Here is a 17,211-nt window from a genome sequence, read left to right as displayed (position 1 = left end):
CTCTTATAGAGGCTTCAAGCATTATCAATTTTCATTGGGATTTAGTTTGAGACATCACTGTATTTGTTTTTGCTAAAACAAATTCTATTTAGACGAATAGAAAAGAGACCCATTGGAATCTAGGTTTGCAGCATCTCTTCTGCCCTCGCTAATGTAAATATCCCCTCATTTATTGTTCCTATGTGATAATTTTACCATAATTTAACTTCGTAGTTAAAGCTGTTTTTGAATGTTTTACGCTTTCAGTGCAACGGAAAAAAAACATTTTTCCTTCGAAAAATTTCTGTAGTAGGTTTAGCAAGGGTTTTTATTAGATGCCAGTAACTTATGAATCCTTTATTATTTCGCTGACATTCTTTGCACAAAGGCAAAATATCGCCAGCAGAATGCTTGATTCTATTGAAGTGAATTTTTCTCGAAATTCGTCCTTGCTTTGAATTAGCAACATCTGAATGAAAGACTTGTTGTGTTGTTCACGCGAATGAGCGTTCTCTGCTCAGTTTTCAACTTTTTAACGTTGTTTTCGGACATTTAATGGAGGCACGTTCAGTACGTGCTCAGATACATAATAATGACACCTGTCATGTGTCTAATATTTTTGTCAATAATTTGTGAACTCGATCATATCATGACTTGACAAACAGAACTATAGAAAAGCTGAATGTACACGGGAGGTCTTGTACCTTGTAACTTGAGAGCTTTCCAGACTATGCCCATTGGAAGATGGAGTTCTAATGAGTTTTCTAATTAAAGTGACCATATAAAACAACTGGGCAACTAGCACTTTAGATAAAGTGGTCTGTTGTCACGATCATTCAAAGGTACAGAAGTTCTAAATTTAGAGATAGGAACCGTAAACCCTTTCTTCATATTCAATACTGTTAAAAGTAATTTTATCTTTCCGAAAATGTTCACCCGGGAAGGTCGTTGCATTACACTTTGTGAAGCCATTGTTGAATCGGTGGATACACCTGTCATAGATAGAGCGTAACCAAAAATGTTTAAACGCCACCAATAGCAGCAGAATGTTCGTGCTCTTTTCCCTTGTTTAGTAAGCTAAAATAATAATTAAAAAAAAGTTATATATGACGAAGTGCTAAAATAAAAACTTTCTGACTGACTCATACAAGTCAAAGCGCACCAAGATGTTGCATTACCTAATATACGCTTTCGTTAGTTCGTTGCTTCCTCGTCCTCAGGCCCGATGCTCGGTGCTTGATGAAGTGTTACGCAATTGACACCACGCGCGCTTCGCTGCATTAAAGAACGGACGCTTGAGCAGGACACAGAGTTCGCCCTTTTGTTTCATTGAAGTAAGAGAGAACGGATTAAAGTTTATAATTAATTGCGTTACAGAAACCTTTGAGTAGAGGGAACCGCACAACATGGCGCAAGACTTGTTGATACTGCTTTTTTTCCGATCTCTTTTATACGAGTGATTGTACCAGACATTTCTAACAAGAGCAAGAAACCCAATAATATTGCAAGGCTTGCATTTCCCAAAAGGAAAAGTTTTTGTATTTCCCTTTGGAAAACAATTGGCAAACAGGTTCATTGGCCCTGAAGAAAACTATTACTAGTAGTAACTGAAGGGTATTTTGCCATGGTGCCAGCATTGAATTTGATCGACAAATTTTTTTTTTAACTTGACCATACAGTAATCGGACGGACGACTAACGGTGAATCTACCTCTGTTTCAAAAATATAGGCAAAGATCAGAAAGAAAAACTACCGTTTTTTCCGTTCTTTTTCTTCGTTCTTTAAATTAGTATGATAACAGATTCTATGACATTTGTTTATTCTTACTTGCCTCAATAAGCTTCTTTAATGGCGCAGACTTTACTTTTACTTTAAACTTTCCATTTCCATTTTTTTTGGTTGTTGCTTTAACTTTTTTGTGGTTTTTTTTTTTTTTTTTTTACATTTTACTTCCGTCAGGTTTCATTGTTGGGCAACAGACTTACATTATCAACACAACCTCAGCAGAGATGGCAATGGAGGGGCGTTCTAGCGTGACAACCGGTACGATCAAAACCAGAATTTTTCATGGTCCTAATGACGGAATTTGGAACTATTCCGTGGCAGAGTTTAATATCACCAATGGAAGTATGGCCAATGAAATCTTTCATAAGAAAAACAAAATATCCATCCTTGGAACAAATGCCCTTTCTGTGATCGTTCAGGGCAATTTTACGGTGGGGACTGACTTAGATGTGAGTGGTCAAGAAGTCAATTTTACTTCTAACGATAAACAGCTGTTTTGGCTCGGAGGATTTGTACGGATGAATAAAACTTGCTGTACATTGGGTAAGTAAACGTTTAATTCAAATAATCTAAGTGCGCATATAGGAAGGAGAGAAAGACAGGTAAGTTTTGGTGAAGTTCTAGGTGATAATGATAGAGTAGTCTTAAATTGAGTGTTAAAAGTGATCCTGGATTGCTTAGGTTTTGCTTATTTCGCTGTGTGATTGGTCTAGAAAACTTACGCCATCGTCTGAACCCGCAATCAGATGCAAAACTGAAACCAATCCTACCTTAGTCACGCGTTTTCCCGCCCTTCGAGCAGATTGCCTGTTTTTTTGCCTTGACTTCTCATTGGTTAATGATGACATCAACCTTTGTTTTCATTGGTTGTTGTGATCACTTTGGTTTTGGATTTGTTGACACTCAATTTAAAACTGCTCAATAAATAGTCAAAAGAGAGAAACTATCAAATAAATAAATCGATCGATGAAAGGATAAAAAAAAAAACCAGAAAACAAAAAACAAATAGCTGAATAGATAAATGGATAAATAGATAAAAAAATAAAAACATAAATGAGAAATTATTTTGTAGAATGCTGTCTTTGGTTTCCTTCAGTCGCATTGAAATAAATTATCAGAATCAAAGGAAACTTTCTCTTGACTGAATGAATAACAAAGATTTGTATATAGCAATGACAGCTTTCAAGCGAACCACTGATGCAATTGAAAGTGTTCAATTTCCCTGCATGATAAACATAAGGCAAACGGTTAGCTGTACACACCAGATAGGATTTGCAAGGTTCGAGAAGATTGACACATGTTGCAAATAACGAACATAAAAAATTCCGACTGAAATTTTCGACAGGCGCAAACCATGACGAAGTACTTAAGTTATCAGTGGTATCACTTTGGTGCATAACAAGCAACAAGTTCAGACAAGCAACCTTCGATTCTTTTTATAGTTCGTTAGCGATTACACTTTTACTCTCCTTGGTTTTATTGATAGGTGCGGGGCCTGGTGGAGCCTTCAGCTATCACGGTGGAGGTCATGGTGGAAGAGGGGGAGGTTTTTATCAGGACAGGAACACAACCAGACTGTATGGGTGGACGTACTTCGATACCACCTACCTACTCGGTGGTAGCACAGGTGAGATCGTTCTCGATAACCTCTCAGAAATAGTCCAGGCAATAGTGAAATGTTCTTAATTTAATTTTCACGGGCGATGGAAAATTAGGAAAACATATTGGAATCCCTGTGTTGAATTATCGAATACTGAGCCTTAGAAAACTTCTGGTGAGATTGGTCATGTTAATTGGTTCCGATCTCTAAAGTGTACCTTGAATACTGCCAGGATAATCGCTGATTTCGAAAGAGTCCCACGGCGTGAAGGTCATAAAAAGTGACCAAGCCCGGAGATGGGGGGGGGGGGGGGGGGGGGGTGGGTCGTCGAACACAACGGAAGACAATATGAATTATCAAAGTGTCCATTTTTAGTTTGAACCCATAGCACTTATGTGTTGTTTGCCGAGATCCCACGCATGCCCATGGCCTTCTTATACCATGATGTAATCATGCAAACAAAATAAAAGCGAGGTTACTAGGATTAAGACTTGGGGTCAATTTAATAAAACTTCTACACTTGTAATCTACAAGTTGGACCGTTGTATTTACAAGTGCAGACGAAAGGGAGTTTAATAAATATATCTTATTAACCAAGCGCGAGGGCCGTACTGGGAGAATATCGGCCCGAGGTCTTGACAGTACGGACCGAGCGCAGCGAGGTCCGTACAAAAAAGACCGAGGGCCGATATTCTTCCAGTACGGTCCCGAGCAAGCTTGGTTAATAAGAGATTTATTATACGACTGAAGTTCAAAGGGACACAAGTGCGGTATCATTCGGGACCATTCGGGACAGTGCCCGGTCCAATACTTAGAGAATATTGACCGGCAATAGAGCATTTTGATTGGTTGATTTTAGTTATTGGCCCTCTGACTGCCCGAGTCGTGTAATAAACATCGTTACAAGTCCAGGTTACAAGTGTCCGACTTGTAATAACAGGTGTAGCGCTACAAGTGTAAAAGATGGTAAGTATCCAATTTAATAAAACTTTTACAAGAGTCCGACTTGTATTTTTACAAGAGTCCGACTTGTAAATCATAAGTGCAAAATACATGTCGCATGTCACTTGTAAACATTGAGTACTTCTTCTGAAAAAGAACATTGGAGCGTCACAGTATGTCATCTTCTTGGGAAGAGGAACTCAACGAACTGCTAAGACGTGAAGTTATTCGTCGACCTAGGAATTTCCAAAACAGACGGCTTTTCGACATCGAAAATCCAAGGGAATTTTGAGAGAAGTTTCGTCTGCCTCTGGACGCCTTCGTCCACCTTTTGGAATTAATAGGCCAGCGCTTGGAGCACAGAACGAGATTTAACAGAGCACTTACGGCAAGACAGTAACTTTTAGTATATCTCCACTTCCTTGGAACAAATTCCTTCTATCACGTAATGCACTCTTGTCATGGTATCTCCACATCAACAGTATGGCATATCCTTCATCGCGTTTTTCCTGCAATACTAAGCTTGAAGCGGGAGTTCACACGATGGCCTGGCCAGCCTCAAAGTATCGCCGCTAAATTCAGATACATCGCAGGCTTTCCGTGTGTCGCAGGATGCGTCGATGGAACTCACGTTCAAGTGAACCCACCTCACAATGATGAAGACACCTCCGTCAACCGCTATCATTCCAAATCTCTGAATGTCGCCATGGTATCAGGCCCAGATTACACATTCCACTTCTGTAGCAGTCGATGCGCTGGAAGGTGGCATGATTCACTAGTGATTAAAGAAAGCTCTCTGTGGACCGCCTTTGAGCAACAGGGAAATAGACCATTCCAGGAGCAGTTATTCTAGGCGACTCTACCTACGACTGTAACAATTGGCTGATCCCCCCTTTCAGAGGAGACGTAGAAGGGGCTCGCCGCAGGTTTAATGAGGCGCATAAGAAAACTCGATGCACTATCGAGAGGGCATTTGGCGTTCTCAAGAGAAGGTTTTACGCTCTCCAGACGGGTATGAGAGTGAAAACATGACAAGAGCTGCCGAGCTTGTCCAATGTGCTCTTATATTGCACAACTTCTGCATCCTATTCAGCGATAATGGCAATGATCTGCTAGAAGGTGCAGATCTCGACAATGTCCACGATGAGTTGGACATCGGTCCTGGAGAGGAACAAGAGGACAGAAGGCGGTAGGTGCTGAAGCACTTCCTATACATGTGTGGACTTATACAAACGAAGCTGAATTGAAAACTGCCACTGTTTCAATATTGTGCCAAGTAAATGATCCATTTTTTATTCAGTGGCGATAATCATTACGTTTTATTGCACAAAGTACACTTACACCTAACTTCCAAAGGAAAAAGTGAGTGTACATGTAGGTCATAATTCTGATATCGCCCATCACCAATTTACAGTATTCCTCAGACTATCACTAGCATTACAATATAATAAGTTCGGCAAATGTCCAAAGGCTACTTATATAATCATTTTAAATTACATTTTGGACGCCGTTTAATAAATTAATTTTGAAGACCCTTTCTCAGATTTTTTATCTCCAATCTCAGCGTAACGTTTTCTAGATGGAGCTTCCTCTTTCTAAGTCGCAGTATGTCGTCCTCTGTTGTCTTCTTTTCTGCAGCTGATGGTTTCCCTTTAGCCCTGAGAGCACCTTTCTTTCCAGCTAATAGCAGAGCTTGGCGTCTAATTTTTGTTGGCGTTGGTGTTTCGGCGACTGCCTGCTTGGGTAACATTTGTGGTGAGCCGGCACCACTATGTCCACTTACTTCTTCCGTTTCACCAATCCCAGTTTCTGCGGTAGAAACTTGCACTTCCTAAGTGTAACTTTCAACGCCACCTAGTGCAAAGAAATTGAACAAAACGATAACTTCATCGTATGTTGGGTTAAAAGTCGCTCCGGTTTGTCCGCGTCGGGGAAGGAAAAGTGTCGCAGGGTGGGGTTTAGGGTTTCAGGATCTAAGATGAGGTACCTCTTCCGAAACGGCTTTAAGAGCTGAGTTGGTTCATAAAACTTTTACTCTAGTATGGCATCATACAATAGTTCCTCCCCCTTTTGAAAAGGCATTAAAAAGAATTCTCATTTCATTACGAACAAGGCACGCACGTTTAAAATGGTTGAAACATTTAAAAATGGGTTATAATTATTTTACCTTCAACGCTACGAGTTGTTGTGACAACGATCTCCTCTCCAAATACAATATCTGAATCGTCGACTTTCACGGGCTCTATGTTTGTACTTTCGCGGCCTAAAACATCGAGGAAAGTTTCGTCTAGCTCGGTGAGCTGTCCACTTCCCCCTACACCAGTCTCCTTAGATTCGCTACCTTATTTTGAGTGTAGCCCTGCGAATAGTGGCCTATAAAACATCAAGCGTTTTCGCGCTGTCTATCTTTGCGCGAACGCCGTTTACTTTCTTCGTCACTGTCGACGAAATTGGTGCCAAAACTATCATTTTATGTTCCGTCACAAGGTGAGCCAAAAGCAACTTTTGCTGTTTGGATAATATGCTCAACGGCTGTTTAGGAGTAAAGCTGAAAGCAAAGGAAGCAAAGGAAGCAAAGCCGCATGTATCGAAAGGACAGCAGCGACTTTTAATTGCATATGTAAAAAGTCACTTACTACACTCGAGCGGAGTTTACAGTTGTAAGAAGGTCTCAGTGGGGTTAACCCTCCTATAATTCTAGAATTGTAATTTACAATTGTGCACTGACTCGAGATACACGTGTAAATTCCAGTGTGGTATATTGTTTTATTAAATCCTTGTATTTACAAGTCGGACTTTACCCATGTAAATTACACGTGTAAAAGCTACAAGTGTATTTTCTTTATTAAATTGACCCCTGGCTAAACAGTGGAGATGAGCGTAAGCAATTCTGAATAATATTAAATGAATGAAAATTGACCAGAAGTTCGACTGAACTTAACGATAACCTCCGTTCACTCACTCAGTTGAGTCCAGTCCAAGCAGACTGTATGGAAACTACGTTGTCCGATAACATTTTTTCGTTTTCACTCTTTTGTCTTATTCACACTGTTTACTGCACAACAAATTCTCCACATTTCACATGGTTTCATTAAATTTCTTTTCCCTCAATTGTTACTAACAGTTGTTTATTTTCTATCTTTCTTATATACAGGAACAAATTTGTTCACTAGCAAATCAGGGTCTGGCGGTGGAGCTATTGAACTGATTGCAAACGATGGAACATTAACCCTAAGTAAGAAATAATCACCTTTCTACATCACGATGTGATAATATTTTCTGGAACTAAGCTTTGATCTTGGAATTCCATAACAAACGCTGAATTATTCAGTAGCAGTCGGGCTCGCACATCAAAATGCAACCTGAATGCACCTTTCAATAGAGAAACCTTTCGTCATCCCGAAAGTTAACAAAGACGAGCTTTAGCTTGATTAGAATTCAAAATTTGTCAAAAAGACCACAATTTTCTCTGTTGTGATGGATTTGCATCGGTAATTAGCAAGGGTAGCGCCAAACGTTGTTGAATAATCTGGAAAAATTCTCTGGTCAAGACTAACAATAATTTTTTTTCATTTTCCTGAAGTTCGAGCCATCACAAAAAGGCGGAAATAACTCCGTGGTCTCGTCTACTTAAAATTTTTATAAATTTCTCTTTTATCACTTTTCCGAAAGTTACTCTTTCACGGAAAATTAACGGGCTTTTTTTGTTATCATTATTGTTATCACTATTACTGTTATTATTATTATTTTTAACTACTTTGGATTTCGGACTTTTCTGGCTAAGGTCTGTCAATCCATCTTAGTTGGCAGAATTTCTAATGTTTATCATCAGCTATCGTGGGTTTTAAATACAGGCGGATGAAAGCTCAGAGTAGGCCTTTCGAGTTTAGCGTTTGAGAGGCTCTGGAAAAATTATGTCATCTCACAAGTGGCTTACTGATAATTCTGAGAATTTTAGGAACATTCCTGATCAATCTCTGAACTTTGTCATTTTAACTTCGTAACTCTCGTTGCCCAATTCGCACCGACAGGAATTAATATGGTACAAGTTTGACAAGAGTTGGTCTATATAATGGTCATGCTATTCTCAAGCTGTGACAAATGATATGAGTTAAGAGGTTAAGTAAGGCCGGGGGTTTAGTATTATCGAAGAAATTAACGGTTAATAATAAATTTGTTGAACTCATTTGTAATCCGAGTTAATCCTTTCCATTCCTCGCCATCCCCATTTTTTAAATATCTTCCTACCTGTCTGGTTTCTTTTTTTTTTTTTTCTAAATCACCCGACACTTGTTTCAAGGTTTATCTTTATTTTAGAGATGATTCTCCGACGTCCGATGACGTCCGCGCAGCGGGGGTCCGATTTGTTTATCAGGAGTATGATTACAAACCAAAGTCTTATTACCTATTAATCATAAATAGTACAATTTCTGAGAAAAGTAGAATAGCCAAGTTATGAAAGAAAGGGAAAATTTGCATTAAAATCTGACAAAGGAGGCGTTAATTGTTTAACAAGGCTCTGAAATTGAATACAATCAAAATTTGAATGTGATTGGTTGATTTAAACTGCAACTTTGAATTTGACTGGATTGTTGAAATATCTAATAAGAAACCGCTGTCCGATAAGAACTTGCCAAGTGAATTAGTGCAAAATTGAGAGTTTTTTACACCAATCAGAATCAAAGAAATTGTAATGTTTATGATGAGCATGCGAACAGGACTCTCTTTTTCCAGATGCTGCAATTAAGGCTGACGGTTACTCGAGTGGGAACACGAGTGATGATCACTGTGCAGGTGGCAGTTCAGGAGGATTGATACGACTACAGGGAGATAGGGTAAATGCGAAAAAAAAAAAAACCAAACAACAACAACAACAACAACAAAAAACAAGATGATCTTGAAATGTCCTTGTGCTAGGTGGACGAAACTGATACATGCAACATGATTCATGGAAAGTGTTTTTTGCCTAATAGATGCAGAAATCTTTCCGTAAATGATCAGTAATGGCTACTGACTTAGATTAAGGTTAGTTTATTAACGGTTCTTTAATTTGTTCAAAGGTGGTGATAGGAAAGGACGGAAGTTTATCTGCAGTTGGTGGGGACAGTGGTTTCAGCTCTAACCATTCGTATCGCTGTGGGGGTGGTGGCGGCGGTGGAGTTATTCAGGTCTTTTCACTAACCGATATTAAAAACTACACAGCGAATAGTTCAACACGGACTAGTGGTGGACGTGGATTGCAGGGAGGCGAGGCAGGTCGAGAACAAGTAGCTTGTGAGTATCCGTTGATAGAACCCAAGTAGATAGACTGTATTCAGTAATTACTCAAATAAATTCCCACTCAAATAAGATGAGGACACAATAATTAAAAACCGCAGCACTTTAATCTGAAGAATATGGCATTTAGTTAATGATTATGAGACAAAGAAAGGCAGTTACTGTACAACTTGGTACTTACAATTCAGCATTCTTGGAAATTTAATCATAAAAGCCAGTTATTGAGAATTGAAACATGGATTTGTTTTACATGATTTTTGTACAGATGCTTTAAGTTGTTTTTGTCAGTGATTTTTCAGAACTATGATATCATAAATAAACCCATCGGAAATGCTAAAAAATAACTACCACCGTCTTCAGTAAATTGATTAAATCAGTGATATATTTTTAGGCTCTCCTGTAATTAAAAGCGATTTGAGTATGGCGTGTTGCTTGAATGATTTGGTGAGAGATGAATCGATGCTACAAACAATATTGAATTTCCGTAAACATCTATTAGCCGAGAATGGTCCAAAACGGATCAAAGAATAACAACTCTATTTGGAATCTAATGTAACAGCTTGTTCAAGTTTGATTTGTACATACGTGAAAAGCACCTCAAAGAGGTTTCGATATACACAGGGGTAGAGGATGGAGGAGTTTGTAATTACGTTGATTAAACGCTGAAGAGCACGTGGAAACCATGTCTAAAAAAAAAGAAAAAAACAAACACGCGAATGCCATAGGATATGTTTTTAACTCCATTTCCGGCGCACGCTGGCCCGTACTTGTAGAATAAATGTATTAATTGAGGGCATAGTTAATTCTTTCGTGGCCTGAATTCTAACCGTCTGAATTCTAACAGCCTTTATAGCTTTACGATTCAATTGCTTTTGTTTTCAAGAGGTTTTAATTAGGAACTCAATTTAGAAGCAACTGCGTTTATCACGGTTTTTTTTTTCTAGTGGTATCTTTTGAGAAAAAAAGTTGAAAGTTAAAAAAATCTTTTTTTTTTTTATTTCAAACCGAAAGAGAGCCTAATGCGCAACAGAAATGAGCTCAGATGGCGTTAACCAATTGCGTTTTCGATCAATTTGCTGCAGTAAACGGATCAAAAGTGCAATCTATAGCTTAAGTAATCATACCCAGAACTTCTCGAATTTTGACTGATGCAAAAAACCAGGAAGCTTGCGGCTTGCATAAAGACCTCTTCACAGTGGGGTAACCTCGAATTCACCTCGGGCGATCCGAAGGTTATTTCGGTTTTCTCATCGCGTCAATTGAATCCTTATGTGATTAAGGTAAAAGGCTATTCCCAATCATCTGCAATGGTTCAGGTGAAACATTGTCCTCCTCATTTTCGTACGGAATCGCATCTTCCTAGCATTCAGCTGGAGGAACAAAAGCAATTTTCTCTTCCCGCCATTTGAATTTGTCTGCTGACATTACCTAGCCTGAGGCATTGACAAATTAGCGCATATGCTCAAACGTCCGAAAGAATGCGTTAGAGGATACACAACGAATATACTGTTTTTAGACCCCTTTAACGAAAAGACAATGTCATCGACCTCTCAGACAATAAGAGGTTAGGTATAACCGAAATTTTTGTCTTCCTAACTTACGGGCAGCGGGACACATCCACTCACGGCGATCTTTGAGCGCATAGAATTCCGTGTAGGAAACATGTGTCAAGGAGGATTTCTTCGCTTTACGTTTACTCTGCTTCTTGTTAGTTGTTTTATAAGCGAAAATCTTGGGTTGGATCCAATGTACCGTAAGTATTCTATTCAGTTCGTACCAATGTAAGTTTGCTATTGCTTCATGTACTTTGGACTATCGAATAAACATGCTGAGATGGCAGGCGCGCAAATCGCCTCAACTGTTCAAATAGGCGGTTTACGTGGTTCACCTAAAGGATGTCTGGTAAGATCGTGCCATAGTCTTTTGAATTTTACCTTGACTTTACGAAATATTTCACCTTCTGGCGATGGGTCCGTCGATTTAATAAAGAAAATTCTACATTTTGATAGACCCCAGCGGGACGCTTGTGATCTGAATTGTCTAAGATACGTGTATAAATCTCTCAGATAATGTTTCAGATGGACACCCACTGCTTACTTTTCATGGAACTTCTACCCAAAACTTTTTTTCAGAATCCTCTAGTCTGCAACATGTTAACATAAATTCTCCTCTTCTGTTGCGTTACTTTTCTGTTTTTCCTAGAGAATTTGAGGAATTATGCGTCGCGGCAGTTTATGAAACACTTTATACCGCCTTTGATGATTGTAATAATGATCATAAACTTTCTTAAGTGGATGCTAGACAGGGCAATGCAAATTAAAATTATTTCTTATCCTAACCTGGTAACAGTTCCATTATATTTGGCGAGTTCAAGTTATTAATTTTGTTATTGAGCTAGTAATGTGTGAATTATTTCTATCATTTATCGCGGCAAAACATATCAATTTTCTAAGTCAGCGTAAAAATAAAAAACTAATTGAATTATTCAATTGAAATTTAGTCAAGTTCGGTGTATCCACTTTCCAAATATGATTTGTAATCTATAGTTCTTCTTTTAAAGGATAAAACCTTTGTTGGTCTATTGCTTGAACTCCCAGACTACGGGAACAAAATACCGGTTATTTTGGCGCAAATTAAGCCAGTCACGGTCAAAACTGAGAAATCGAACATTAGGACAAGTTACCGAAATTGCTGACTCAATTTCCATTCTCAAATAACTACAATTTTTCCGTAAAATCGAGTCGTCTTCCAACACGACCCTTTGAACCAAAATCTATGCTTTTCACTTGCCATGTTTAGACAATGTTATTTTTATCAACATGAAAGAGAAAAATTGGCTAATGAGTTCCATATTTGGCCGAGCTTTCATTGTTTTCTTATTTAATTCTGGTTAACCTTTACCAAGCTTAAACGCTTGCTCCTCAAGCGTGGCTCTCTAAGTTAAGCCTGAAGGATCACTGGGAATTGTTACGATATGATAACAATAGGAAGAAATATGTATGGTTGCTATATAATTTATACCGCAGAAACAATAGTTTAGTTTGACTTGACGTGGTTTCAGCTCGCTAAAATCGTAAAACTGAATGGAACGAGATGAGTCTAGGCGAATAATCGTGAGATCAAACGAAGAAAGCTCTCTCTACAAGTCACTTTCTTCCTAGTTTACGTATTTGCGGCTTCATTCATTCATCTGCGTAAAACAAACAGTTTACGCCTCAGTCACGCTAAAATTCTCAAATTATTTGTTGTTAAGTGTACATTAACGAGGTATGTTAAGTGTTGAAAGTTTGGAGTGTACGACAGAGAATGAAAACATAGCAGTTCCTTGTGGCACAGCCAACCGCAACTCTATAGCTCCTTCACCTACAAATACTTGAGAGCTCTTCAACTTCTGAAGGACACAGATATTAATTTCCAGATTTTTGCTCTAAGACTTGTATCATCTTTCTCTATTACACTCCAAAACAATGAAAACAAATCTTCAATGAAAACCGGTGAAAACCCGTTACAGAGTATTAATCAGTGAAACACAATATGTCTAGTTTGGTTCCTCTTTCTTCCTCTCTCCCATAGTATTTTGTCGTCATTTGTCTCTTTTCTTGTTCACCTCCTCAAATTTAAGGTCAAGAAGAAAAAAATGGGTAAAGATGTGTCTTCTGTCAAATAGGACTGTTTTGATCTTTTTTGCTTCTTGTCGAGTTTGAAATGATTCTTTTCCATTCACTGAATTATATGACGAATTTGATTGGTAAAAATTGGTTGTATGGTTGTGGATAAGCTGTTTTAAATGTAATACCGCGATTTGCTTGCGAGCTGTTATATATAGAGCCCCGATACTCAATACTGAGTACTGAGAGAATTATAGCTAAGTCTGTTAAATAGCGACTCATTCAAGTGCCTCTGAAGTTGAAGTAAATTCAATTTTAATGTATGTATTTCACACCTAATCGTATGAAAAGCCGAACAGTAGAAAACAGTAAAGAGGTGTGGGAAGAGAGGGAAGGGAGAAGTTGGCCAATCCCACCAAATCCAAGCGTTTAATTGTTTGATCATCATTCAACCTTGTCTTTCCGTATTCATTGCTTAATTCTCATTGGTTGACTAGAGTAGGTTAATGACCTCGAATATACAACTGCCATGAGCCACTGACATATTTTATCCGATAATTTTTTGCTGTTCATTTGATGTCGTTTTCAAGGTGTTCTGTACTTAAACAAAGATCAATCAGTTTAATAGAACTCTGACGGTTGTGAAATGAACTTCGAATCCTTTCCGCTACACTCGACTGCATTTCGTGCAGTTTTTGAATTTTTCGTTCTTTTTGTGCTGCTTGTGTTTATTGCCGTTTTATCTCTCATATCCTTTTCTAACTCTTAAGCATTACTTTTTACTCGTTGAATTCGAAGGTCCATGTATACTTCACAACGAGGCTTTTAGATTGTTTTAAATTCAAACACGTAACAATGGAGAGTGAAGATTGCTTTGCTCTATTTATTCACCATATATCACCATCTAATGTCACTGATACATCGTTACTCGAACCAGAGCGTCATTTCTGCATTTCAGAATTTGAAATCTGCAGCTCGCTTTAGTTTTCTGCCAACGAACCAAAGATTACTAGCTACTAGTGGCAGTGTGAATATTAAAAATTACTGGAATGAAAAACGCGACTTCAAAATAACGGACAGGCGACCCAACTCAATAGGGATTAACAAAGAACTCTGAGCTTGGTTAGAAAGCTAATTAATATTGTCCATTTACGAGTGTTATGACATATGACCAGCGGAGTGTGGTTTTTATCAATTAATAGGAGAAGAGTTCACCTATGAGGTAAATAACTGGAAAATATCAAAGTGTACTTCTTTTGATCTCTTGTTGGGTTTATTGAGTCTTCCATCACCGGGGAGGAGTTAGGTCGGATTTTGTTCCTTTTTCTGATGATAAGTTAGCGCTGAAAACTAAGCACTTAAAATTTGCGTCTGACGTAAAATCGACCTTGTAGGAAATCGCCATCAAACTCATCGATCAATAGTTTCTATTGCAATCAAATGCTACCTGTGAAGCGTTGAAATATAAATATTTAATTGATTGATTATTTTCAAGTGCGATAGATATGGAAAAGGTTGTTTTCATATCTAAGCAGCTCTTGTAGACAATGATTTCCGGTTCGAATTGCGATCGAACGATTGTTACGTACATTAAAACTAAAACTGTGCCCATTCGTGAGGCCCCAAGGACCGTAACAAATTAAAAAATCTTATAATGTTAAATCATGATAATTCTTCTTTAAAATCATCATCAGCTACTATTTGATAGAAAATGCCTCAAGAAAAAAAAAAAAAAAAACACAAGTAAGATACTTGCTTTATCGTTTCCCGCCCACTTCCTTAGGCCTGCAATCTGCGTTCGTTGCATTTCTGTTAAGCGCATCAAACGAAGCGGTAGCGGATTGCAAGTGCGCAAAGCTCTCTGTTCATCTCACATGGTTCTTTCAAATAAATTTAACTCAATGGAGTTTTTGCCATATGTTTAGAGAATGCCATCGGTGAATGCATAATTGTGCGAGATGAACGAGCAAATGAAGACTACATGAAAGGGCGAAGAAAGGTTGTTATTGATCTGATGCAGTAAAAGATTTCAAAAATGAAAGAACTATCATTAATCGTCTTTCCATATGTGCAAATGATGAAAGTAAAAGGTATCATTCTCTTGGGAATTTTCATAATAGCCTTTTAACTAGTCTTTCCGCCTTCTACTACGTTACACACGGCTCGATGGAAGAGCATATTTTATATGAAATTGGTACCATGTATAAATAAAGCTTATGTATGTATGTATGTATGTATGTATGCATTCGTTGTTCCAAATATTATTAATGATAATGAAGATAATTGTAAAAATAATCAGTTCTTAGTAGAGGGTCTCAATGGGGTGCTGGCTTTTACGGTTATCGGCTAAAATTTTGGCTCTTTTACGGCTATCGGTTAATTTTTTACAGTTACGGTTAACAAAAAAGTTAAAAATTAATTTCTTTGGTTCCAAAAGGTTAAATATTAATAAACCTCTGTTTTTTTAATCTTTAAAGCGAAATAAAGGTGTTATGGTCATCTCAGGCTTAAATGAGTTATTCTTTTGAAAAAATTTAATATTTGATAAATCATACCACTTCTAATATTATTTTACGCATAGAATTGTGATAGCTATTGTTTAGCCCGAGTTTTCCGAAATCTACCTGCCCCACCCAAGCACTACGGCGTCTTTGATGTTTTGGCCGGTTTTCAAAGTTTTTGCGAACTGGAAAAGTTAGGGTCGCATTAGGCAATGTGCCCCGATGACAGATTTTTACACCAAAGTGACCACATTCACACCAAACTTTGCCAAGTGCGACCCATGCCTTAGTGATCAACAGTAAGCGTTTTGCAAACAGTGACATCTTTGCTAGTTGCTTTACTCAGGTATTTCAAGCTCGCGATCTCCTGAAAATAACAAATATTAATCCTCAGTAAGAAAACCAGTCTTTCGCTATCGAAACAATTAGCTCCCCAAACATGTGGGGAGCTAATTTAGTTTCTGCAATCCGCAAGATAAAAGACCCCCAAAAATTTCTTGGCACGCGGCATCCTAGTAGTCACGTACAAAATTCATAACTTTAAGAGTACTTACTGTTCAGCTCGCTTTCACTATTTGACTCAAGCAACAGGGCTAGTTCCAGATCTAGCTGCTGCTGGGTCGATAAAGAATAATTTTTTATCTTGCCGCTGATTTTGGCGAGGCGGTAAAGTTTAAGGTCAAATTGCCCAAGACCGAACTTCCTGGCTTGCTCGTTAAGACCAAGAAAGCCAATAACGTTTTTCTTGAACGCTGAAAGTGTCCAATGCTCTTCTTGGACTTTGAGTCTTGCCTTGTATCTTTCGCTTGGCCTTTCCTCACCCGTTCGCTAAAAACTAACAACAGCTTTCAATACCGACATCGTTCAACTCACATGCACACTGGGTGAAGAAATTGGAGATCTTAAAACAAAAAGCTGTCAACTTGTCCTACAAAACGCAGGCCGTGAGGTCAAGGGAGACTACCGGGGGTCCTTGAAACGAGCTTGGCCTATAAACGTAAGAACTACATGTACGACATGTACGGAGTCAAAGTCAGTAAAATAAGAAATGAAACAGGTCATAAGTAAGTTTAGCAACTTCCTTAAAATTAAGAAATTTAGGGAACAATTTTTTTTACGGTTACCTCTTTTGATCCCATTTACGGCTAACGGTTAAAATTTTTCAATTTTTACGGCTATCGACTAAATTTTTGGCCATTTTACGCCTATCGGTTAACCCCATTAAGACCCTCTTATTATATCGCTGGCAGTGCCCGTGGGCAATATAGAGCGAATCCTGTGTTCTGATCGGTTACCCAGCGAGCAAGATAGATGGGTTATTAACCAAGCGTGAGGTCAAGATGGCTGGATATTGGCCGCGTTCTTTTTTCGCATTTTCATGGACTGAGACGAAGTCGCTCGGGTAGCCAATCAGAACACAGGATTCGCTTCATCTTGCCCACTGGCGCTGCGAGCGATGTGGACGGTGTCGGTAATGTAGTGGCAACCAGCGGTAAAAGATAGTCAAAGTGAAGAAAAT

At 38.4% G+C, this 17,211-nt stretch overlaps 1 protein-coding gene across 4 annotated transcripts in view; it reads left to right on the top strand.

Annotated features, from left to right (window-relative positions):
- LOC111332606 (uncharacterized) overlaps window positions 1–17,211 on the top strand; it is a 54,232-nt gene that overhangs the window by 4,668 nt on the left and 32,353 nt on the right. For 3 of the 4 annotated variants that reach the window (XM_088755094.1, XM_088755095.1, XM_088755096.1), the window contains exons 3-7: window positions 1,939–2,307; window positions 3,251–3,391; window positions 7,461–7,541; window positions 9,041–9,141; window positions 9,367–9,580. In XM_088755094.1, coding sequence (XP_088611220.1) covers window positions 1,939–2,307; window positions 3,251–3,391; window positions 7,461–7,541; window positions 9,041–9,141; window positions 9,367–9,580 — 906 coding nt within the window. Of the gene's footprint in view, window positions 1–1,938; window positions 2,308–3,250; window positions 3,392–7,460; window positions 7,542–9,040; window positions 9,142–9,366; window positions 9,581–11,183; window positions 11,337–17,211 lie in introns of those variants that run through there. The other variant, XM_088755097.1, reaches the window with a different exon arrangement.

The sequence above is a fragment of the Stylophora pistillata genome, chromosome 3 (assembly GCF_964205215.1).
Source record: "Stylophora pistillata chromosome 3, jaStyPist1.2, whole genome shotgun sequence".
NCBI classification, from domain to species: domain Eukaryota; kingdom Metazoa; phylum Cnidaria; class Anthozoa; order Scleractinia; family Pocilloporidae; genus Stylophora; species Stylophora pistillata.
Note: the sequence above shows the minus strand (reverse complement) of the source record. Positions and strands in the feature narration are given on the sequence as shown.